General features: G+C 40.4%; 2 protein-coding genes across 2 annotated transcripts in view; one reads left to right on the forward strand and one right to left on the reverse strand.

Annotated features, from left to right (window-relative positions):
• Positions 1–25134, reverse strand: dsc2l (desmocollin 2 like). The gene is made up of 16 exons (XM_062022687.1): positions 24862–25134; positions 24693–24783; positions 24425–24621; positions 24264–24356; positions 8583–8738; positions 8366–8510; positions 8146–8300; positions 7929–8063; positions 6343–6528; positions 6026–6273; positions 5805–5947; positions 3932–4153; positions 3483–3704; positions 3282–3397; positions 2964–3197; positions 1–926 (listed from the first exon to the last, which is right to left on the reverse strand). The coding sequence occupies exons 1-16, from the start codon at positions 24898–24900 to the stop codon at positions 729–731; spliced, it is 2580 nt and encodes an 859-aa protein (XP_061878671.1). The 5' UTR covers positions 24901–25134; the 3' UTR covers positions 1–728.
• The window catches only part of LOC133630868 (desmoglein-2-like protein), a 54542-nt gene continuing 30302 nt past the window's right edge, over positions 895–25134 (forward strand). Inside the window, exon 1 of the mRNA XM_062022686.1 lies at positions 895–971. The gene's annotated coding sequence lies outside the window, so the exon portion shown is untranslated. The remainder of the gene's footprint in view (positions 972–25134) is intronic.

Here is a 25134-nt window from a genome sequence, read left to right on the forward strand (position 1 = left end):
ATCTACAATGTAAATAGCCATTCAAATAAAGAAAATGCTTTGAATGAGAAGGTGTGTCCAAACTTTTGGCCTGTACTGTATATAGGATGCTCCCGCGCTCAGGTTGCATTTGTGGAAATCTAACCTGCTAAATATAACAAAATATAAAAGCTACAATGTATTTAACTCAGCAGACGGCGTTTAGTGTGTGGATTGTTTTAGTATCTGTCACGAAAGTTGTCCATGTTCTATGACGAATGTGAAACGCTAAGCAAACTTCATCAAAGTGCGCACCAAGTATATTTTTATTTTTGGTCTGGACTAGTGTACCAAACAATTCTGAACGCAGCCTAAGGCAACTCTACATTAATCTTAATTCATATTTATTAATAATAGAAAAATATCAAAACTCTTAAAATTGAGGGAAACAGTTTAAAAAATAGCAAATTACACTTTGCACAATCGAAGTAGTTTACCATAAACACATGGAATTAGTAAAACCCAAAATACCATATAAAATAGTAGCAACCTGCAAAACCAAGCGTAAATATTATGTACAGTTGACAGTGTCGAGAAGGTTATCAGTGCTTGGGACTAAGGAAAAAGCAGCAGGGAAACACACAACTCTCTCGATCCTTTCATTCACTTTCAGGTGGCATGAGAGGGGGGAGCCTGGCACCCCAATGACCCCTATTGCATCCTGTGCACCAAAAAAAAAAAGCATAACACTTAATTTCCGTCGTCATTGTTCATGTCTTTTTGCAGATGCCTGCGAGGGGTTTGAACTTTGGTCCGAGTGTGTTTAGGAAGTCCAGGTTCTCATTGTCGCCGTCGTCGCTGCAGCAGCCCACCGAGCCGGCCGGCGAGCCCACTCCCTCATAGCCGTATTGGTGGACGATGTCGTCCGCATATCGACCGTCCTCCTCCCCTGCGAAATAGCCGAGTTTCTGCAAGGCAAGGCAAGAGAATGATTGTGACGCTGGACTCACCAGGTTAGTAAACACCAACAAGGTGTGCTTCATGAATTATGATGAACCATAAAACCATGAACCATAAACCATGAACCATAAAACATTCATTATTTTACAGGTTAAAAACATCCTTACAAGGTTATATCAATCAAAAATCTGTATTTTTCTCATCTGTCGAGGATCATACCCGTCTAGTACATTACCCTTAACATCAGAGCTGCTAATCATTCACACTCAAAGCTTTTTGTTTGCATTTTTCCAGAAATGTAATTTAGATTTTTTTTATATCATTTTTAAACATATTTATATATTTGGACTGTACATTTTTTATCCACTTTCAGTTTTGAATTAACATTATAATTCAACTTTTTTTTTTAAAGAAGCAAACTGCCCGTTTTAAAAGGAATATGTCACTACCAACTAACAGTTTGCATATACTGTATTAATTTTAACTCCTACAACTAAACTACAGGGGTACCTCAACTCAAGAGTGCCCTGACTTTAAGACTGTTTGGAGATAAGAGCTGGGTGTCAGCTAATTGTTATGCAAACATTTGAGTTAAAAGCATTCCCGCCATTAGTTGACGTGGCAAATGTCACAGTTGAACCCCATAAACTCTGACCAAAACATTTTATAAGCATTAGCTTATAGCTAAAGATGGACCTAACTTTGTTTTTCCTGCCATGGGAGGGAAGAAAGTGAGTGTGAAGGACAGTGCTGAGTAGAAAATGTGGATGATATTCATTTACTAAAGGAATAAATCATCAAAGACAATACAAAAAAGTGTAGCCAACTCGGTGAAACAGTTGTAGCACTGCTAGTCTGCAGCATACTAAATGAAGCAGAATGAGTCTAACGCCAGACATAATATAATATTTAACCCCAACTGTATAGGCGCGGATATTATAAATTTAATTTATTTCGGCTCATTTTCATTCATTATTTATTTTAAATGTTATGTTGATTGTTTTTGTTTGACCTTAAATGAATGAAATAAAACAAACAAACACATGTTTGGCATGATTAGATCTTATTACAGTTTAAAAGATATGTATTTTTTTTTCTGTCAAAGTTAGTAAAAAAAAATGAAGCATTTTATTGAGACACATTTTTTCCATGCTTTTATGGGCCACATGAAATGATGTGACGGGCCAGATCTGGCCCCCGGGCCTGAAGTTTGACATCTTTGACATACAGTAACAGAAGTAAAGCGTAATGAAAAACAATAGTGTTTGATGGAAAAGCAGCTAGTAGGAGAAACTCTAGAAGTCCACTCTCCAAGGTATATTCTGTACATTATAATTGCATTATTCATAAAACTATTTGAGCTGTTTGTAGTACATTCTGTTGTATTGTTTTTCATGCGATATTTCTTATGAAAAAAGGTTAGTTTTTATTTTCAAGACCTGTTACATGTTAGAATTGTGTTGTTTCGGGGGGCTAAGCACCAATTAAATTGATTTCAACACATTTCAATGGGAAACGTTGTGTTGAGATACAAGTGTTTTGATTTAAGAGCTACGTCACAGAACCAATTAAGCCTGTAAGTTGAGGTACTACTGTAAATGAAATTAGCATCAAATAATACACACCGGAATTTTGTTGTAAAAAAATGATGCATTAGTAATTTGGTTCAACCCCCCAAAAATGTGGATTCGCAATTTGTGTGTAATGTTCTATATTTTCAATGGAACATATACAATTTAGGTGTTGTTTACTTGAGTCATATTGCAGTCTGCACGTATCTCTTATGTGTGACTGCCATCATATTGCAGTCTACATGTATCTCTTATGTGTGACTGCCATCTACTGGTCACACTTATCATTTCACCATGTACCAAGTAAAATAGCTTCGAGGTCGGTAAACACAACCAAAATTATTTCATAAATTAAGCGCACTGGATTATAAGGCGCACTGTCAAGTTTTGAGAAAATTAAAAGATTTTTAGTGCGCCTTATAGTCCGAAAAATACGGTTCATAACCTTTAACACAAGTAGCGAAATGGAATTACCTGGTGCAAATAGCGTCCATTTGTTTGCCAAGTGCTGAGAAAGTTTGCGTCGTAGTTGAGCTGCTGAGTACCATACTGGCTGTCGTATTGCCCTGAGTAGACGTCTTTCATTTCAGTGGAAACGAAGCCCTTGTACATGTGGTCGTCTTGGCGTCCAATTGTGCTGGAGCTCTTTACCCCCCAATCCTGACTAATGTCAGGGCTCGTGATGGGGACCTTGATGAGACTTGAATCCTGTCGAGCGAATGAATGATACAAATGAAGCAAAAGAGGTTCTTTTACACGACGCATGCAAGGAAATACCATTTTTGTTCTTACCACTGCTTCCCCTGGTGCTTCCGTGTTTGATTTGATCAGGATTCCACCACCATCAGCTGTATCCTCCAGCTGAATGTTTTCCGCCCTTGTCTTACAGAAAAAGGCGAGCAGCAACACTGCAAAAGCAAAGTCTTCGATGTCGCCGAGTACACAAATTGATCGTGTCGTAAAATTATGATTCTAAGTAAGAGAGGAACTGACCTAGCAGCAGTAGCAGCAACAGAGGCAGCAACAAAGTCAGCCAACCCAGCGGGCCGAGTGAGGCTGACCACGGCTTGGTCAAGCAGGCGCCATTCCTGCACTGGCAGATCCTTACATTCACTACCTGGGTTTGTCCGTTGCCCTGCAGGTCTTTGATTACCACGGGAACTTTGTGCACCTTCATAGGAAGTGCTTTGAGCTGCTGCAACGTAGCTGCTGTGTCTGAAGCAGAAACCAGATTGTCAGGTCCCTGAAAATGTGCGTAGCGTACAATAGGTAGCAACACAGAAACCTTCCAATGTCTTAAAAAGTAAGCATCCTTCATAGGTTATATTTAAAGACACTTTTTTAATGTCTGCATATGTGCATTGTTTAATGTGGCTTCCCTGTGAGATGATCTGAGCATTTAAGGGACAGAAAAAGCAAATGACTCGATTTAGCTGACCTACCATTAAATCTGGTCACAGACCATTTCCCATCATTGTCAGCAGGCAGACCAAAAGTGAAGGGTGCCGAAAATGGAGATTGGTCCGAGTCTTTAGCTCCAACCACCACTGAGCCAAGTTCTCCTTCTTTTTCACACAGCACCATTTCACTAGTGGGCACTGTTGGCACGTTGTCATTCACATCCTCCACTTGGATGATTACCATCCCTGTGCCAGTCTTAGAACCTGAAACAAATTCCATGGGTATTATATTATGAACGGTAAACCAAAGACAGTTTTCTGTCTGGAAATGCCCTTGTCTAACAAACAGTTTGGGCCCAGAGCCAGGTTTTCATTCCACCTGTGAGTTACTGTTAATCAGGTCAGACGAATCCAGGACGGGTTTCGCCCAGACAGCAACAAAACAATTGAAAAGGGCAGATGAAAAACATAATCTGCAGTGACTTGGCATGCAGTTGCTTTTTGCCTGTTGCGGGTATATGCCCGACCCAATCGGAAGCAATTTTTTGAGGCAAACAACATAATTTATTAACGCTATGTCTGGTAAGATTCAGAGTTGGAACCAAATTATCGTTGAAATATATTTCTCAAATAACTTCAACATTTCTCTTAAGGACAAAAACCTTTACTCCTGAATTACTCATCACCAAGTATGAGGTACCAGGCCACTGAAATTGGCACACCAATCAAATACATTAAATTAATCACTGGATTATTTCAAGTCATTCTGTTTATTTTCATTGTGCAAGGTGGATTATTAATAACTGGCGGGAGGAGCGGTCACATTATTTATATAACACAGTCACATGTGCTTGAGCAAACTTACCACGAATTATACTTTTGTAGTTCTGATTTGTTTTTATTATACAAGGTGGTCACAAATAAATAAATGAAATCAATGACATTGTCACCTTTTTTAAGCGTGCAATAGCCAGGGAAGTGTACCACCCTTGATGCAGATCTTGTCAAATGTACTCAAAAGTTGCTGAATATGAATAAACCCTAACATAGCGAATTCAACTAAACCAGACTGCTGAGTGAAAAACAGGACAATGAGGCCAATTCACCCGCACATACGACTAGGGATGGGTATCTCTCACATTTGAATTGGTACCCAGGAATCGATACCGGTATTCAACGGTACCAATTTTCAGTACTTCTGTGTGTGTGTTCATGTGTTAATAAATGTTCATGTGTTTATTATAAACATTTGTTATTTAACAGTGTTATTGATAACTGTGCTGTCTTCATTTCTTGCACATCTGAATCTCATTTGCAAATATTACATCTTAGACTTTGCATCCAGTTACAATTCCAAGACGTTAGATAGCAGTAGCGTATAGGCTATTTAATAAATACTTACAGTTTTGTGTTTCTTACACACCATTTGGTTGATTGTAATGTGCATCTTAGTGGTAGTTTTCAGAACCAAATTTGGAGGTGTTGAAAGAGCCATGTAAAATTGCTAATGCTAATCAGTAGCATGTCTATTACATGTCTATTAGCATTGAGCTAGCACATTGTGAAAACTGTTCATTGGAGTGTGTTATACCGGGCATACTTGCTTTGTTGGCATGGCAAATGTAACACTGCTTTGAGTGCTGCTTGAGTGCTTATTTGCCCGCCAAGTGACGTCACGTACAACAAAAGGTATCCAAATATGGCACCGTTAGATTTTACGTGAATAGATACCCGGTAGTACCGACGGAATTTAGTCGGCGCCTATTAAAGTACCCAAATCGGTACCCATCCCTACAGCTATCATATATTCTATCCCCTAGAACGCAGACTGCGATTACTAAGCTCAGCTCACCTTGGCACATGTCGGACGGACGGACTTAGACATCGTACTACTAAATCATTGAAAGCGACATACTTGCATCGACGGCTTTCATGCTGATGTTGTAAATTCCATCCATGACAAAGGAAGACTCTCTGTCGATGGTGTTTGCAACCGTCAGCTCTCCATTGTTCCTATCCACATTGATCCAGCCGGCAGGTTCTGTAACCTTGTAATACCTGAGAGGAAGTCCCTGTGCGTCAGTCTCACATTCTTTAGCAAGTGTCGCCAAGTGTCTGATTGAAGGGAGCGCTTACTTGATGCCGTCGCTGCTCTTGGTTTCCGGATCTACGGCTTTGTAAGTTCCAATGAGTGTGCCGTTTGGTGTGTTCTCTTTTACGATGAAGCGGACGGTAGGCGCCGTGAATTCTGGGCCTTCATCGTCGTCGGTGACAGTCAAGTCCACAGGCACAGAATTCCATCGGGCCGTGGTGCCGATCAGGTCGGCTTCGTTGCGGGCCATGATGTCGAGCCTCACAGTTTTGGTCGTCTCGTAATCTAATGGCTGGAAAGACCAAGGGACTCTTTTTTAGTAAAAATACTTCAACTCCTCAGAGCAGTGAAAAAAGCTCACCTTGGAAACATACAGAAGCCCCTCATTTGTTTTGGGGTCTGTAGCCATACGGAAATTGCCATTTTCATTTCCCTTAGTGATCACAAATTTTGACTTCCAGTTCGGTGTGTCTTTCAAATCTTTATCTTCAACAGGGAGTCGGAGTAGAAGTTTGTCAATTTCATTCTCCTTCGCTGTGGCTTGAAACTGCAGGATGGAACAATCGTCTACATTAGTATTACAAACACATTCTACAGTGAACTTTAACTGTCCATTTAATTAGGTCAAAGCTCTTAATCAGTAAATCTGGCAATCAGAGGTTGGTCTAGACCGGCAGTCATCAACCCGTGGCTCTTTAGCAGCGCCCTGGTGGCTCCCTGGAGCTTTTTCAAAAATGTATGGAAATGGGGAAAAAAATGGGGTGAAAAATATATTTTGTGTTGTAATATGGTTTCTGTAGGAGGACAACCACGACACAAACCTTCCCGATTGTCAGAAAGTCCACTATTTAATATGTTTGTGTTTATGCTTTACTGATGAGATTATTTGGCGAGCGCCGTTTTGTCCTACTAATTTCAGCGGGCCTTGAACTCACCGTTGTGTGGACTGTGAGTCAACAGTTTGTGGACATGTATAACTTTCTCTGATGCTGCCACAGAAATATGTGTTTTATGCCACTTCTTCTTTGTCTCATTTTGTCCACCAAACGTTTTATACTGTGCGTGAATGCACAAAGGTGAGCTTTGTTGATGTTATTGACTTGTCGGAGTGCTAATCAGGCATATTTGGTTACTGCATGACTGCAAGCTAATCGATGCTAAAATGCTATTTAGGCTGGGTGTATGTACATCTTGCATCATTATGCCTTGTTTGTAGGTATATTTGAGCTCATTTAATTTCCTTTACTTATGTCCTCTGTGTATTTAGTTTATTTTTCCATGTTTCATGACACATTATCTGTATGTAATATTGGCTGCATTTCTGATAGTTGTTAGTGTGCCATGTTGTTCCAGACCATAGCAAACTTTACCCGGCTTTCAAAGTTTGTAATAAATCCATTAGAAGAAGACAGCCTGCTGTTTCCTTTAACTTGGACACACAAATCTATACATTTGGCCATTCTAAGACAGTCATTTCCAGGAGTTATCTCACCCTCTGAGAAGTTTTACTAATGTTTTCCAATGGTGTAAAAATGTGTAGAATAAATATTACATTTCAACATTTCTGTCAACGAAGATTTGTGTCAGCCTGCGACACATAGTCATTTTGATAGTAGACTATTATAGCTAATTAGCCACTTACATCATGTGTTGTCATCATTATACCACTTATATAAGTCTTAAAATTTTTTGCAGCTCCAGACCGATTACTTTTTTGTATTTGTGGTCCAATATGGCTCTTTTCTACATTTTGGGTTGCCGACCCCTGGTCTAGACCTCTTCATCTAAATGCTAAGACATTTTGTACAATTCCAACTTTTCTAACCTAATCCTGCAACATTTGTGGAAGACTGTGAATTATGTGCGCCTGAAAACACATTTGGGATGAACTAGACCAGAGGTTGTTAGCAACAAAGCCCTACATGAGGTGCTAGAAAATGCATTTACCGATGACTTTGTGAAGGTTGGCGGGTTGTCGTTGATGTCACCAACAAGGATGGTCGCCACACCTGTCGTGATCAAACCGGTGTCTTTTCCGTCCCGATCTTTAATCTGCACTGTCACGCTATACTTGTCTTTGGTCTGATGAGGGGAAATTTCCATATATTTGATACACCATAGAACTGAATTGTTTGCTTAAGGATCAGACTGTACCAGCACTCACCTCCCTATCCAATGCATTAGTACGCATTGTGATGTGACCTGTCTCAGCGTTGATGGCAAATCTGTCTAATTCGTTCAAAAGGGAATAGCGGATCTTCACATGGTCGGTGCCTTCTTGGTCTCTGTCTGTAGCATTCACCTTGCCAAGATTTGTGCCTGTGGCGTAAAACTAGATTAGTTTAACACGATAGGATAAAAAAACACAAGTTTATGTTCCTCACCTGCTATGCTCTGCTCGAGCACGGTAAACTGCATTGTGCCTTGAAACTGTGGCGCGTTGTCGTTCACGTCATCTACGTAGACAGTGATAGGTAGAGGTAAATCTGTTTCCGCTCCGCTTCCTTTGTCGAAAACTCTGGCTGTCAACTGTGAAGAAAAGAAGTCTGATGTAAAAATGCAGCTGTCCGGACGCAAGAAGACTCAAAACTTTCCACTCACAATAAACTGCGGGTACTCCTCTCGATCAATCGCCTTCAGCAGCGACAACATTCCACTATCTTTGTCAAAGTCGAACACCTTCACAGGGTGCTTGTCGAAACCAGGGCCAGTAAGGGTGTAGAACACCTTATATGCTGCTTCAGAGTCGGACACCAGCTGCAACAGAAGCAAAATTATTTTTAAAATATTTAACCAGTCGAACTCTGTATTCAGCCAGTCAGCACAGTGCTGCTGTTAGCTACTGTGCTAATTTTTAAGTGTTTTAGCCTTTTTATAAAATGTTTCTAGTTTTGCAAGCTCATTACGAGTCCAAAAAAAGCAAAGGACAAGCGTCGTGTGGTTTTAAACGTTCAGGAAGTATTCACAGCTAGGGGTACAACGATTTGCTGACAAATATTGACAATAGAATTTAATTAGCTGACAATAGTCGAGATGTCATTACTACTGGTGAGAACATAAAAAGTGTGGGAACATTCCCTCTTATTCTTGTTAAAACCATAAATACCTTGCTCATTTTGCAAAGCAGATTTAGTTTTTTTATGACACTGTCGAACATCTGGAGGATGCAATCTCAACTCCGTAAGATAGTTAGCTGGTTATCTTGCTAGGTAGCTAGCAAGTGTGAGATTAAGTTTTGTGAAAAATAGATTTATCTATCACTTTAGCCAAAGTTCACCAGCTAAACTTTATCTAAATAAATTCAAGTACTTTTTATTCATCAGGAACTTAGGAACGCACACACACATCAATGATACGATTTAAGGGTGTAACGATAAACGGAATGATGATAAACCGCGGTAATCTTCCCAGGGTTAGTATTACCGTTTTAAATTTAAAGTTATCGTATAACTGCGACTGATAACACTGATACACTCATGGACCGGTGACATTGCTCCTTTACTGGAGAAGCAAGCTAGCTTTGGCTAGCTTAAATGCTAACATGAAACAAGAGACATTAACATCTTTCTCCATAAATATATGACTTTTCCCAATCTAAACTTGTATAAACACCTTACTGTCTGAGCAACAAAGATATTCAATTGTGCACATTAAACAGTGGTGGGTAGTAACAAGCTACGCTTAACTACATTTTCTTGTATCTTAACTACTTTTAATTTTCCTGAAGGAACTCTCCTGAAGGAATCAATAAAGTACTATCTATTTTTTTAACAAGTAGCTTTTCCTGGAGCTTAGCTACTTTTAGACCGATATAGCTAGGTAGCGTACATCAAAGCTACATGCTCAAAGAGAGAAAATGGACTGCAAATCCAGGGCCCCAAAAATCTGGAGAAAATACAATGACCTGGATAAATGAGAACATCCCCACCAACATTCCCTCTAAGAAGCGTGCCTGTGCAATTGTGCACTGCTCAAGCGTCCTCGGCACACAGCAAATCTATGCCACGCACAAAATCAAATAAAGAAATAAGCGCATAACAATTTTCAACACACGGACACGACAGAGAAAACAGTTTTCGTCATTATTGTTCAAATATTGTAACGTCTGTCGAGACGCTTTGAGGACATGAATTCCATCGATCCCTTTACTGAGCAAAACTCTTTATTGTCGGCCATAAACACATCCCCAAAACATTAGTAAAAAAAATTATATCTAGCAAAACTGGTCATTTTCTGCAGTACAAACTAGACCAAAAGCAACTTTGTTATATCAACAGCAGCCGCTCGCTCTTTCTCACTTGCGCCAACACATGCACATATGGCACTTAGCCAGTGATGCGTTTACAGCCACACAAAAAGTCGGACAACTACAACACCACACAAAGTGTCATTCCAGGTCGATACACTATGATTTACCAATCAAATGTGTGCTTATTCTAGTGTCATTTATTGGAATCTTAATTCATAAATATTAATCATGAAATGCTGTTAGTATATTAAATAAATACTAATAAAAATATATTTTTTACAAACAGGAAGTTGCAGGAATGTACACATGATCCCCTGCTTACATCTCATTGTGCAACATGTGAATGTTTTAATGGGAACTAAATGCAATGTCTGAAAGGGGTACAAATTATTTCCAAAGCAGGACCTCCACCCAGACAAACAATACAAGTACACAGTCCATGAAAAACAATATTTTTTGTTATTGTCATTGTAAGTGGGCATAAACACTTATATTAGAAAATCATCTCATGGAAATGACTGCTGTCATTTGATTATAATAAGAGAATGTTGTCTGTCTATCTGGGTTGGCCCTGCGATGAGGTGGGGACTTGTCCGGAGTGTACCCCGCCTTCTGCCCGAATGCAGCTGAGATAGGCTCCAGCGACCCCGAAAGGGACAAGCGGTAGAAAATGGATGGATGGTTGGAGATTGAACTTGTTATTTAGTCAGGTTTGGGACAGGTGTGCTGCTGGTGTAGCCACAGTGTGCACGTCTGATGTCGCTCACATGGGTTCCACTGAATGCTCAGGGAGTTTTTGCGTTTGCTCACACACATGAAAAATTAGAGGGAACATTGATCCCCACATAATGAGAACATCCATAATGATTGGTTGGTGTTCGTATGATGAGTAACAATTGGCTAAGGTAAGGGAGAAATATTACGGACTGGCCAGTCAGAGGCAAGATAAAACGGGTCATCAATGCTAGTAAGCAAAATCATAACAGACAGGCACTCGTGTCACATGACGACGAGGGAGTCGGAGTAGTGTAGTGTAGTGTAGCTTGCTACAATTCTGCAGGGATAACTTCCCCTGTAGCTTAGCTACATTTAATCGAGAGTAACTTGTAGCTTAGCTTAGTACATTTTCCAAGTAGCTTGCCCATCCCTGTAGCTTTTAATGTCATTAAACCTACAGGCTATGTGCTCTTCGACAAAGAGATCGATCGATACGCAAAGTGGGTAGAAAAAAAACATACAAACAAAAAAAACAAGTGTCTTTTCTTCATGTCATTCTTGCCATTTCTGGGTCCAAGTTGAATGTCAAAGTTCACCAACTTCTCGGGTTATGTCAGTGCTTCTCAAATAATCTCCACCTTGACCAGAAATAGTATATTTTTGTCTATGAAAGTCTTACAATTATACTTCTGCATAACGTTGGAAACACACCGGTCTTTCCTCGTGTCCCACCGTGGTCACAGTGAAGCCAAGTGCTATGTGTAAGCGCTATAATCCGATTAGTCGACTCATCCTTAAGATAGTCGGTGACTCGTCGACTATCAAAATAGTCGTTAGTTACAGCCCTATAATCAGTGTTGTCAACACTGCTCCCCATCCCTTTCGCTGCACGCAAAGAAGATTAGTCAACAAAGTTAAGTGAATTTTATTTTTTATTCCTGATCATTGTAGCAACATGGCTGTTAAAGTTATGGAGTTTTGTGATTTCAAACCATGAGTGCACCACAGGGCTAGTGAAAGTGTGTGTGCATGTACAAATGAGGACAGTTTAGCTATATGTTGTTTTGGCTTTGTTAATATAAAGAAAGTGTATCCATCACCCCCTTGGTTATGATTGTTTGATATACAGTACTGAATAGTGTTTTTATTATCTTCAAAGTGTACAAACTTTTACTAAAATATGGACTTTTGGGGAAATTTGCTTCAATATACAAACTTTTCTATCATGGCCCCTGTTAAAGAACCGATTACCTAATTTTGTTAATTTGAGGTTTAACTGTACTGTTGGCTTTAAGGTCCCCTGTTATGAAAATGTAACTTTTAAAGGGATACTGCACTTTTTTTTTAAATTTTGCCTACCGTTCACAATTATGAGAGAAGACGGGTGTAATTTTTTTTTGTAATGCATTCTAACTAAAAAATAATGACAATAATAATAAATAAAAGTCTGCTTACAATGGAGTTAACGGTAGGTTCTCTATTCCGTTCATAAAGCCCTCTAAATAACCGTCAAAAAAACGGCAGCAATACTCCATTCACATTTCGTGACCTGCATATTAACCAAGTACATAAGCGCTAATGCAGACAAACTATTGTTACAGAGAGCTAACAAGCTTGTTGCTGCTATATTGACCTCATGACCTGCCCTTGGAGCCCGTGAAAGTTTATTCTCGATCATAAATAATTTCTCTCACCTTGATAGTAGTAGGATGAGGACATAATTCGACAAGTTGGTCAAAATTATTTATTTAATTTAGACCCGGAATTGGCGAGAAAGACAAGAAATGCCGCTTAGTTCTACCCCACTTTTTCTTCATCTAAACGGGAATATATCAACATCCTAGCAGACGGCATCCCAGTGACAGCAGATATTGCACAGTACGTGACGTTTTATTATGTTTGTAGGCTCTAATGAAGTCTGCAGTGAGAAGTAATCAGTGATGTTGAAAAAGCGAACGCTGTGATGAGTCTATGAAATGGATGCGCCGCCGTATGGCTAAAATGACCAAAATGCATAAATATTACATGTTATTATGAATGTGCCTGGTACTACTTTACATGTATACTTACAGCGTGTATATAAAACTTTAATGGAGGTGTTTGGATGTTTTTAAGCGATTTATAGGTGGACTAGCGCGACTCCCATAGGGTGTATTGTAAGCAGACTTTTGATCGCATTCATTTACTAATTAGAAAGGATAAAAAACAATCGTATTCTCGTCTTACATAAGGATTATGAATTTTTTTTTTTAAATGCAGTCTGTTATGACAATGACATATCATCTCCCTCAATTATTTGCTCAACTTTTAAGAGGGGCTCAAACGGTTATTTTTGATGTTCCAAACGAAAGACCTTCTGTGCAAGGGATACGTTTTCTGACCAAACCCAACAAAGTGCCCACTTCACAGAGAACTGCGTTGTTAAAAAAAAAAAAAAAAAGGAGGAGGAAAAAAAGAAACAGGCCTGGAGCTCTGCAAACTGTCTATAGGCGAACCTCGTATGATGTTGCTGTTAAAATGTGATTAAAATGTTTGCACTGTAGCTCACAGGCTAGTCTAATGCTAACGTCTTGTCCCACTGTTTAATGTTATTGTACGTGATATATGGCATACATATTGTTACATACATACATTCAGAGCGAGTGTACAGTATATGTAAAAAGTGCACAATATCGCTTCTTGGAACCACGCACTCTGTCGGAGACAGGCGTGGACAAATACAGCTCATTGGCACAAAAGCTACAGACACACAACTGTCCAGTAGGGCTTACTAAAAACACTTTTAAACTGTTATAAAGGCTAGTGTTGGGGTAGAAAAACAGCATATTATTTTTAGTCATGTACTGTTGTGATTGTGTAACCCTGTGTGTGGTCATTACAAGTGAACACAACTTGAATGAACTTCCAAAGTATTTACTATGTGCTGACTTTATCGTCACTCCTTTATCATCAAATCAAATCAACTTTATTTATAAAGCACATTTAAAATTGACCACAGGGGTAGCCAAAGTGCTGTACAATGGGCAGGTTAAAAGATAATACGAGAACCGAGCAAACACAACACAACACAGACAGAACACGATAAAAAATAAATAAATAAAATAAATAAAACATAAAAACATAAAAACAGGTTCACAGCAGGTGTATTATGGGGCGCCATTGCAGGATGGATATCACTCAGTGTTAAAAGCCATGGAATAAAAGTATGTTTTTAAGAGAGATTTAAAAACAGGAAGAGAGGAGGCTTGTCTAACACTAAGAGGTAGGTCGTTCCAGAGCTTGGGAGCAGCAGCTGCGAAAGCTCTGTCACCTCTAAGCTTCAGCCTTGTGTCAGGGACCGTCAGTAGCAGCTGATCGGCTGATCTTAGGGATCGGGTGGGGCAGTAAGGCTGAAGGAGGTCGGAGAGATATGTTGGCGTGAGGTTGTTTAGACATTTAAAAACAAATAAAAGGAGTTTAAAATTGATTCGGTAACGCACAGGGAGCCAGTGAAGGGACGCTAATATAGGGGTGATGTGCTCACGTCTGCGGGTCTGTGTTAGCAGACGAGCAGCAGAGTTCTGCACGAGCTGCAGGCGGGCGAGGGAGGCCTGGCTAATGCCTACATACAGGGCATTGCAGTAGTCAAGACGAGTCGAGATAAAGGCGTGGATTAATTTCTCGAGATCATGTCCTGATAGAAGCGGTTTCACTTTCGCTATTTGGCGTAATTGATAAAAGCTTTTTTGAACGATGCTGCTGATTTGTTTTTCGAATTTAAAATCTGAGTCGAACTTTACCCCCAGGTTTGTGACACAGTCACTGAGATACGGGGTCAGGTCAACGTTGGGAGAGGGAGAGCGACTTGGACCGAACAACATAACTTCTGTTTTGTCTTCATTTAGGCTCAGGAAGTTAGCTGAAAGCCAGGCTTTGATGTCGTGCAGGCAGTCAATAAGACGTTGAACCGTGTTATTTTGTGCCATAGGAAAATAAATCTGGCAATCATCGGCATAAAAATGAAATGCAATATCGTACTTCCTAAAAATGATGTAACAAACGGTGTCGTGTCTACTTGGAAGTCAAATAAATCAAAGTGCTTCCCTTTTTATCTCAAGGTTGTCTGAATGTTTTTAAATTATCATTATTATTTTATTTTTAATTTTACAGATTTTGGCACACACCCTCCGTATTGATTTAAAAGCCACAAGGAATAACGTACTGGTACTGTGTACAGCCCTAATGTAATCCATAACAAAAGTAATATTGTGTACATTTAAAATGTTACTGTGTGCCAGTCCAGTACTTTTCATCAACATCTTCTTAGTAATTTACAGCCACAATATTAGGCCCACATGCACATCAATTATATCCGACAATATGAGCGTCGATTGATACAAATAAGTTATTAAGTTATTAATACACAATTTGTTATGGTGGTTGTAGTGAAATCAAAATAATCAAATTATTTCTATGAAGTTTAGTTTGCCTACATTTATTTCTTGAAATATTTCAGTTAGTTTCAGTGCATGAAAATATGTTACACACAGCTCCGAACCACCATTGTAAACATACTGCATTATTAGTATCTCAAACCATTAGATCTTTGATCCTCAAACTGTAGTACACTAACTCCAGTGTTTCCCACACATTCATTTATTTGTGGCGGCCCGCCACGAAATAATTACGTCCGCCACAAATAAAAAAAATAAAAAAATATATATATATATATTTTTTTTTTGGTCCTGTCCAGCTTCTCAGGCAAATCATATAGTTGATGTAGATGCCCATATCGGCTGTTCAGATTTACTTTACAAAAGAGAAGTGTAGGATACTTCTCTTGTTGCCTTATTTGTATTTGACTTTATTAAATGTATTTATATTATCATTTGGTGCAGCCGGGCCGGAGCAGGAGGGGATAGAAAGAGAGAAAAAAGAAGACAGAAGGGGAAATTGTGGGGACAAGAGGGGGATTAGACAGAGAGACAAAAACAACAACAGCAAACACAACAACAACAATAGAGCAACATCAGCAAATACGACATGTACAAATATGATGGTAAAAGTAATAGCAAATAAGCAGTTAGCGAAAATAAACAATAGAGAAATGACAATGAGCATTATTACACTACAAATGGAGCAATACAAATAGAAATAGCGCTATTGATAATGAACAATACCAATACTTTACCTTTATTATCAACAATACAGTTGTTCAAATGCAACAATACATATACCTGTACGTAATGATAACTTGAGATACGAAAGAATGCAGAAAAATGGAGGAGAAGAAAGAGAAGCAACCTACATTAACATTGTAGATTGTTATAGTAACAATAGGTTAAGCTTTGTCAGTGTGCCATGTCTCTCTCTAGGTCGTCCTCAGACGAGCCTTCCATCGTTGCTTCCAGTCATCCCGATTCTCCATACATTTGGCCAGTTCCTTGGTACTCTGAGCTCCTGCATCCTTCTTGAGTATGTCCACGTATGTTAGTGTAGGACGTCCTCTTGACCGATGCCCATGTGTTGGTTCCCACAGTACCAATTTGCTGGCTGGCAGCTCCTGATGCCTTTGGCAGTGCCCTGCTAGTCTCATTCTCCTTACAGCAATCTTCTCGCTCACCCTTGGTATTCCCCTGTAGAGGACTCTGTTGGTTACGTGCGCACTCTTGTTGATGTTATGCACTGCACGCAGCATCCTGGTGTAGCAACCATCCAGAGACCTCTCCAGGGTTGGCTTCAGGGTCCAGCATTCGCTGCCATAGAGGAGAACGGACTCAACTGTCGCGTAGAAGAAGCTGAGTTTGATTTGGCGGGGGAGGTTGGAGCTCCATACACTGGTCATGCCGTTCAGGGCCCTCCATGCAAGTGCCTTCCTCACTTTTAAATCCTGCTCAGTTGAGTTGACCCATCCGCCCAGGTATTTGAAGTCCTCAACTTCTTTCAGCACAGTGCCTCCTGCTGTTATCAGAGGTTGATGTTCTGGTGGAACATTGTAGGTCATGACCTCAGTTTTCTTGGCATTTAGCCTAAGGCCAACCTTGGCGCACTCTAGCTCTACCCTGTGTAGGAGTTCTTGTGCTTGTTCCACGTTGTTGGAGAGCAGACTGATGTCATCCGCATAGTCAAGGTCTGTCAGGACCACTGCCGGTTGTCGACTCGACTTCCTTGGTGTCAGCGTGAAGCCAAGTTCCTGCTCTCGCCCATTTATTGCCTTCCTGAGCGCATGATCAAGGACTATGAGTAAGAGGAAGCGGGCTAGTGTATCCCCTTGTATAACTCCAGCCAGGATGTCAAACTCCTCGCTGTTGCCATCTGGGGTCACCACCCTGGCCCTTGTTCCTGCGTACATGGACTCTATTGCTCGGAGTAGGTTCGGAGGAATACTGTATGCCTTCAAGATCTTCACCATCGTGCCTCGATGTATCGAGTCAAATGCCTTTTTGAAGTCTATGAAGCATAGGACTGCAGTCAGGGTGTCCTTCCTCACCTCCTCAATCAATCTCCTAAGTGCCAAGATCTGGGCTGTAGTTGTTCGTCCTTCTCGAAAGCCGTTCTGATTTACTCTCAGGTGAGGGTCGATTGCATGCCGGACCCTGTTTAGGATCATGCGGTTGTAGACTTTCGCAGTGATACAGGTCAGGCTGATGCCTCTGTAGTTGTCTGGCTTCGAGAGGTCTCCGGATTTGGGCACTGGTACGATGTTTGATAGAGACCACATATCAGGCAGCCGATTGTGCAGCAGAGCAAGGTTGCAGAACTCTAGAATGATGTCATGAAGATCACAGTTCTTCACGACCTCTGGGGGTATGCCGTCCGGGCCAGCGCTTTTTCCCACTCTTACTGTGGCTTTTGCCCTGGCGAGCTCTCCGAGTGTGAAGGGACCATCGTTGATGTTCAGGTTTGGGAGGACTGATGGTATTTCTTCTTCCTCAGCTGCGTCTGCTGTTTCTCCCAGCAGCCTTTTGAAGTGACTGGACCAGGTTGTCACCCTCTCCTCCGGGCTGTGTCCCTCCACCTGTCCCTCCTTGGTCCTCTTCCGCCCCGTCATCTCATTGATGACCCTCCAGGCCTCCCCATACTGTTGTTCACCTTGCGCCGCCTGCACCCTCCGCACTCTCTCCATCAGTTCTTCCCCTTTGATGGTATCATAGCATCTGAAAAGAAACTGTTTGGCTTCATTCAGCTCGCCACGCCTCTCCACAGTTGGTTCCCGCTCAAAGTTGAGGCGGGCTTCCTCCACCATCCCTCGTGCTGCTACGACCTCTGGGTGTTTGGATCGTCTGGAGGTACTGACTCTCTCCATCATGGGCACGTACAGCCTGGTCGCCTCCTCATTCGCAGTGACGAATCTCCTGTATTCTCCACTGGCCTCCGCTCCCCTGTCCAGCTGCTGGAATCGTCTCCTCATCTCCTCTGCGTATCTGGTTTGAAGGCCAGGGTCACTTGAGAAAGCTTTCCAGTTATACCGGATCTTGGGACTTGGTTTGGGGACCCTGAGGCTCAGGCAAACTCTCATTGAGACCACACGGTGGTCTGAGCCCACAGAACTAAAAGTGCTGTATGGCTCAGCATTCAGGATGGAGTTCCTCCATTTCTTCCTCACTAGGATGTAATCTAGCTGCCGTAGTGTTCCTGAGGCTCGGTCTCGGAAGGTCCATCCCTTTCCTGTTCTCTTCCGGAAGATGGTATTCGCCGCCAGTAGCTCGTGTTCCATGAGGAAGGCAGTGAGGTAGGTGCCGTTGCGGTTGGTAGAGTCGTGGTAAGGGAAGGGTGCGTCCTCTGGTCCAAGCCTTGCATTGAAGTCCCCAAGGATTGCCAGGAAGTTGTGCGCTGGGACGCCACGGACCGCTCTTACAAGGTCCTCAAAGAACTTCTCCACCACGTCAGATGGTGCCACGTTGGTGGGTGAGTACACGACTATGACTGTTGTTACTGGGTTGCCCGAGAACTCTGCGCTCAGAATCCTGTCGGTGTGGTGGTAAACCCGACGGAGAGCCTTACGTGCCCGTGGGCCCAGCATTAACCCTACACCGCCTGTTGCGGCCTGGGCCTCGTTCCTCCACGCAGATGCAGAAATGAACGTGCATTTCTCCACTCTGCAGTACAGGATGGGGTCATCAGTGTGCACTCTCCTGTGTTCTTGGACCCCCAGGATCTCCACTCCCCGTTCCTCTGCACAGTGTGCAAGCTCTATCAATCTCGCTTCTTCTCTCGCTGTGCATGCGTTGAAGGTTCCCATAACAAATGGTCTCCGACAGCGCATGAGTGCATTGGACGTGGTGCTGTGTTCGGACAGGACCCTCCCTGGGACAATCCCAGGGTTTGAGGTCCTGTCGTCATGGTGTCCTCCAGGAGGAGGACCAGCACCACCATCCGCTGCAATGTTCCTGCGGACTCCCGCCGCTGGAAGTATAGGATTTGGGATGACTTTGTACTCCATGGTTGGCTTTACTATGCTAATAGCGAACTGTGGGGCGCAACTCCTCGCAGTCCCGGTTTTAGTTCAGAGTGACCTTCTCCTAGACAGGTTGCCATCCAAGGCTTACGAGCCCCATCTGTTACCCAGTTTACCCTAGGGCAACAACGTTAATATATGTTTGATGAAACGTGATTATGTGCATGAGTGTATGTATGCATATGTACTTGTATATGTACAGAATGTGTATATGTGTTTGTACAGTAAGTGTATATGTACAGTATGTGTATGTTTGTATATTTAGTATGCACTAATTAAAGGGGCAGAGCTTTAAGAGACATTTTAGCTTTTATATTTTATAAGATATATTTTTTGTAAGAACCACAATTAATAAATATATTTCAGTGAATAACTTATTGTTCAAATCTGTATATAAATATGTACATAAAGTGTTGTAATTATATTGTAAAATGGATGGATGGACGTTTAAAACGAAACTGTTATTATTAATAAGTATACATTTTTTGAGCCTTTTTAGAGAAAATCATATTGTAGTAAATTATGCAAATTACTCGATTATGTCATGGTGACCACGCCCATAGCCACGCCCATGGCCACGCCCCCACCGCCACAGGTATCTTGGCAGTTTATGGGAAACACTGAACTCCATCAAGTATACATGCACCAGAGATATTTTTAAGATTAAGAAACATTAACATATGAAATAATTGATGTTTCGTTGCAGAAACATTCATGTTTAACACCTCCTTTGCAATAAGCAAATTATGTAAGTATAAACCACAATTTATGGTGACAAGCAGTGGTACTAGTAGAGCAAAATACTTTTGAGGTAGTACTCTGACAACAAGATTTCCCACATTCAGTACACTCAGCTCAACAATCTAATAAGATCCAACACAAAATTTGCCTTCTGATTTTTCACACTGATTTAGTAATATTTTGGTTATTACAGTTAATATTTCCCATACATTCTTTCGTTCGTGGCAGCCTGCCAAAATTAAATTTAGACCGCCTCAGAAAGAATTGGCTTCCGTTTTTTTAGGTTTAGCAAGTTTGCACTCGCTCATAATCACATTATAATGAGACTGCCTGTGTAGCTTGTCATTTCAACTCTACAGTAGATAGCATCATAACTATGCTTTAGGAATGTAACACTATGAATATTTCATACCATGGTGGAGATATATATATATATATATATATATATATATATATATATATATATATATATATATATATATATATATATATATATATATATATATATATATATATATATATATATATATATATATATATATATACATATATACATGCATGCTTTGGAGCCCCTGCCTCGAAAGAAAATAATGTTTGTCTTGGTGCCCTAAAATATGAGCCCTCCTTTAAGGCAACACTTGCCTTGACCTTAAAAAGTTAAAATTTGAGGCCTGTTACATCCTTACTTTGCTTCTCAACACACCTCGTACGCATATACTGTAAGGCAGAGGACTTGGTCACGCAATATAACACATCGGTGCATCAATATAGGGATATATCAGACATACAATGTACAATATCTTTAAAATCAGCGCACGCTTACATGTAGCCCTCGTGAATGTTGTTGATTTGAATAAATCAGCCGTGTGTGTTACAAGCATGCGTGTCTAAAATGATACCCGCACCCATGAAACCATTAATTTCGTTCACACACACACACACACACAAACACTGAGTTTTATGTCATGCCCAAGTATGAAAAATTACGTCATTTAGCGCCGCCACAACCCAACACCACAGATACATTCTGGTCCTGGGGGAAAAACTTTTATCTTAAACTATTATCTCAAATCTCTTGTAATGGAAATAATTTCAAAGTGGGAGGAGCAAAACACTTAAAAATGGTTTAAGACCAAACAAATGCGTATTTACAACAATGATCTGTCCAGCAGAAATATCCACAGAATCTGCTCCAGAAAATTGGGTAGGCCCCAAATGTAATATAGCAGTGGTTCTATAACTTTTTTCACCATTTCAGAAATAACTTGGCTCTCCATGTACTACTATAATGACCAACATTAAAATACAGTAGTGTAGTAGGCCTAGGTATTCATTAAAAACAAGGCAGAGGTTTTATTTAACAAGTATATTTATTATTTTTGCCACTGTAATATTACAAATAGCCACAATGAACAGCCACAATGTGTTTGAGTATTGGAAAACACTGTACTCGAATCAAGTGATTTTTTAGCGCACCACTAGATCAGACCTTGCCAAAATACGGCCCGCGGACCACATGCGGCCCGGCCCGCCAGACGTTCTACATAACATTTTTAGACCTTTTAACATCAAAACTGTAGCCGCCACTATGACGTGCAGTGCTGTTTTTAAATGACCGTAAGTCTTGAACTAGTGGACCGGGTTTGTTTTCAGAGCAGGTTTGTGTCAGGAACAGGTGCGGAAGCAAATTTTTACAACAAATGTCTGCATAAAAGTGATAATAAATCATATTGTAGATGTTTATTACACTTTGCATTCATATTTTGCTGTTTGTTAAATTTTTGTTGTGTTTTGCTTGATGGTAAAAGATGTCTATCGAGGAGCTGGTCTGAGAAGTAAAAGAGGAGCGATGTTCATATGTTGTTAATATTCAGTGTAGAGATGTCCGATAATATCGGACTCCCATTATTATCGGCCGATAAATCATCGGTATCTGTTTCAAAAAGTAAAATGTATGACTTTTTCAAACGCAGCTGTGTTCACGGACGCAGGGAGAAGTACAGAGCGCAAATAAACCTTAAAGGCACTGGCTTTGCGTGCCGGCCCAGTCACATAATATCTACGGATTTTCACACACACAAATGAATGCAAGGCATGCTTGGTCAACAGCCATACAGGTCACACTGAGGGTGACCGTATAAACAACTTTAACACTGTTACAAATATGCGCCACACTGTGAACCCACACCAAACAAAAATGACAAACACATTTCGGGAGAACATCCGCACCGTAACACAACATAAACACAACATAAACACAACAGCACAAATACCCATACCCCTTGCAGCACTAACTCTTCCGGGACGCTACAATATACACCCCCCGCTATCCCTCAGGGAGAGCATGTCCCGAATTCCAAGCTGTTGTTTTGAGGCATGTTAAAAAAAATAATGCACTTTGTGACTTCAATAGTAAATATGGCAGTGCCATGTTGGCATTTTTTTTCCATAACTTGAGTTGATTTATTGTGGCAAACCTTGTTACATTGTTTCATGCATCCAGTGAGGCATCACAACAAAATTAGGCATAATAATGTGTTAATTCCACGACTGTATATATCGGTATCGGTTGATATCGGAATCGGTAATTAAGAGTTGGACAATATCGGAATATCGGCAAAAAAGACAGCTGTGATTCTCAAACTGTGGTATGTGTACCGCTAGTGTTACGCCAAAGAATCACATAAAGTACAGTGTTTTGTTTTCCTATATTCAAACAACACAGTCTTACTGTTCAAACTGTGCGTAATTTTTCAGAAGCCAAAAATAATAAATACAATTTAAAGATTTTAACTATTTAAAGTTAGTATTATTTGCGGATGATACAACAGTGTTTTGTTCAGAAGAGAACACAGAAGCTAATACAAATAATAACAGAAGAAATGAACAAATTAAAAAGATGGTTTGACAAAAACAGACTATCTTTGAATTTCAGTCCAACTAAAATAATGCTACTTGGTAATAGTAGAAGAGAAAATCAAACACAAATACAAACAGACAGATTAAAATTTAAAGAGTAAATGAAACCAAATTTCTAGGTATAATGATTGATGATAAATTGAATTGGAAATCTCATATAAAAAATATACAACATAAAGTAGCAAGAAACACGTCAATAATTAATAAAGCAAAACATGTTCTAGACCAAAAATCACTCCATATTCTCTACTGTTCGCTAGTGTTACCATATCTGAGTTATTGTGTAGAAATATGGGGAAATAACTACAAAAGTACACTTCATTCATTAACGGTGTAAAAAAAAAAGATCAGTTAAATAATACATAATGTTGAATATAGAGAACACACAAACCCTTTATTTATTGAATCAAAAATACTGAAATTCAACGACATAGTGAATTTGCAAACAGCTAAAGTTAAAAACAAAGCAAAATCTAATCTGCTATCCAAGAATATACAGTTCTTCTCAACAAAAGGAAAAATATAATTTTAGAGAAAAATGTTATTTAAAACATTTGTACGCACGTACACTTAAGACCTTCAGTATGTCAATATGTGGAATTAAATTATGGAATGGATTAAGCAAAGAAATCCAACAAAGTACAAATATGATCCACTTCAATAAACTCTTCAAACTTAAAGTGTTTACAAAGTACAAAGAAAAAACACCATTCTGAATTTATCTCATCCGTCCATTCATTTTCAAGATAATCTTACTCATCTCACCATATGAAATATAACTTACTTCACCAATTATTATGTATGTTTTTATTTATTTATTTTTATTGTTATTACTTATGGAGTACATTGAGAACAGGAAGTGAACAAAAGTTTTAGCAACTGCTGTGTAAAGGAAAAGGGGTAGGATTAAATAAGCTCTGCTTCTTCCTACTCCTTTTCAAACAAGTTGAATAGAGAAACTGGAAATTGTGATGTATCATGTTGTATGCATGCATGTTCCAAATAAACTCAAACTCAAACAATTGTTAAATAAAACCTCTGCCTTGTTTTCAATGAATATGTGGGCCTACTACGCTACTGTATTTTATTGTTGGTCATTATGGTGGCACTTGGAGAGCCAAATGTTTGCCGAGGTGGTACTTGGTGACCAAAGTTTGAATGTACCTAATAATGCGAGTAAAAGCGGACACCTGTCGAAAGCATGATTTAAAACCATTACCCGATCAATGTCCTTTGGACCCGGCTCGTTCTCCAAGATGTGGAAGGGCGGAGGGCTCCAGCGTCTTTTGGAGCGTTTCAACACATCAGTGGGCTATTAAACAGAATTCAACATTACAGAAATGACAATAACAAGTCGAAAATAAACATTGTGTGTTTTACCTGTCTGTTCAACATGGGACTGGCGATGAGAATGACGTCCATTTGCAGCTGGGGTCCATTGAAGTCCTGAACCAGGACGGAAAAAGTCCGGCCTTTGGACGGAACAGTGACGGGAGCCATGGCCGTCACCGAGCCGTTGGTCCAAACCGCAAACGTGCGGTCGTTGGAAGAGACGCTAGCACAGTCCGCGACATTGACTACGACACACAGAATATTGGGTGAGTTAAGCTTCCGAACAACTTTTTTTCGACGAATATTAAGTAAATACCTCTCGTTATCTCGCGCCCGGTCGGGATAGTTTGAGGCACCGGGACGTAAAGCAAGCTCGGGACAAAGCACGACTCAACTCCGGCGAGGATCTAAAGTTACACAGGGATCGTGTCAAATATCACATCCTGTTTGCGTCTTTTAGTAAATAAAAAACACATTTTACTCACCAGAGTCACACTCGCGATGAAAATGATAGCATTTGCCATCTTTTATTAAGGCAAGTGCACTTTGCCCACTTGGTGCGACGCTACAGGGCAGCCTTCCGCCACGCAAAAGGAAAAACAGTCGTCCAGATGGTGATTGAAAGTTGAATGCAGAAGAGGGAAACAATCCTGCTGCTTCTCCTAGTCCATAAACACCTTTTGCGCGCACTCGCAGCTGGCGGCGTGTCAATAATCCGGACACACCTTGAACGCCCCACCCAGGCTCCCCAGCAGGCT

Source organism: Entelurus aequoreus, linkage group LG16 (genome assembly GCF_033978785.1).
Source record: "Entelurus aequoreus isolate RoL-2023_Sb linkage group LG16, RoL_Eaeq_v1.1, whole genome shotgun sequence".
Lineage (NCBI taxonomy): Eukaryota > Metazoa > Chordata > Actinopteri > Syngnathiformes > Syngnathidae > Entelurus > Entelurus aequoreus.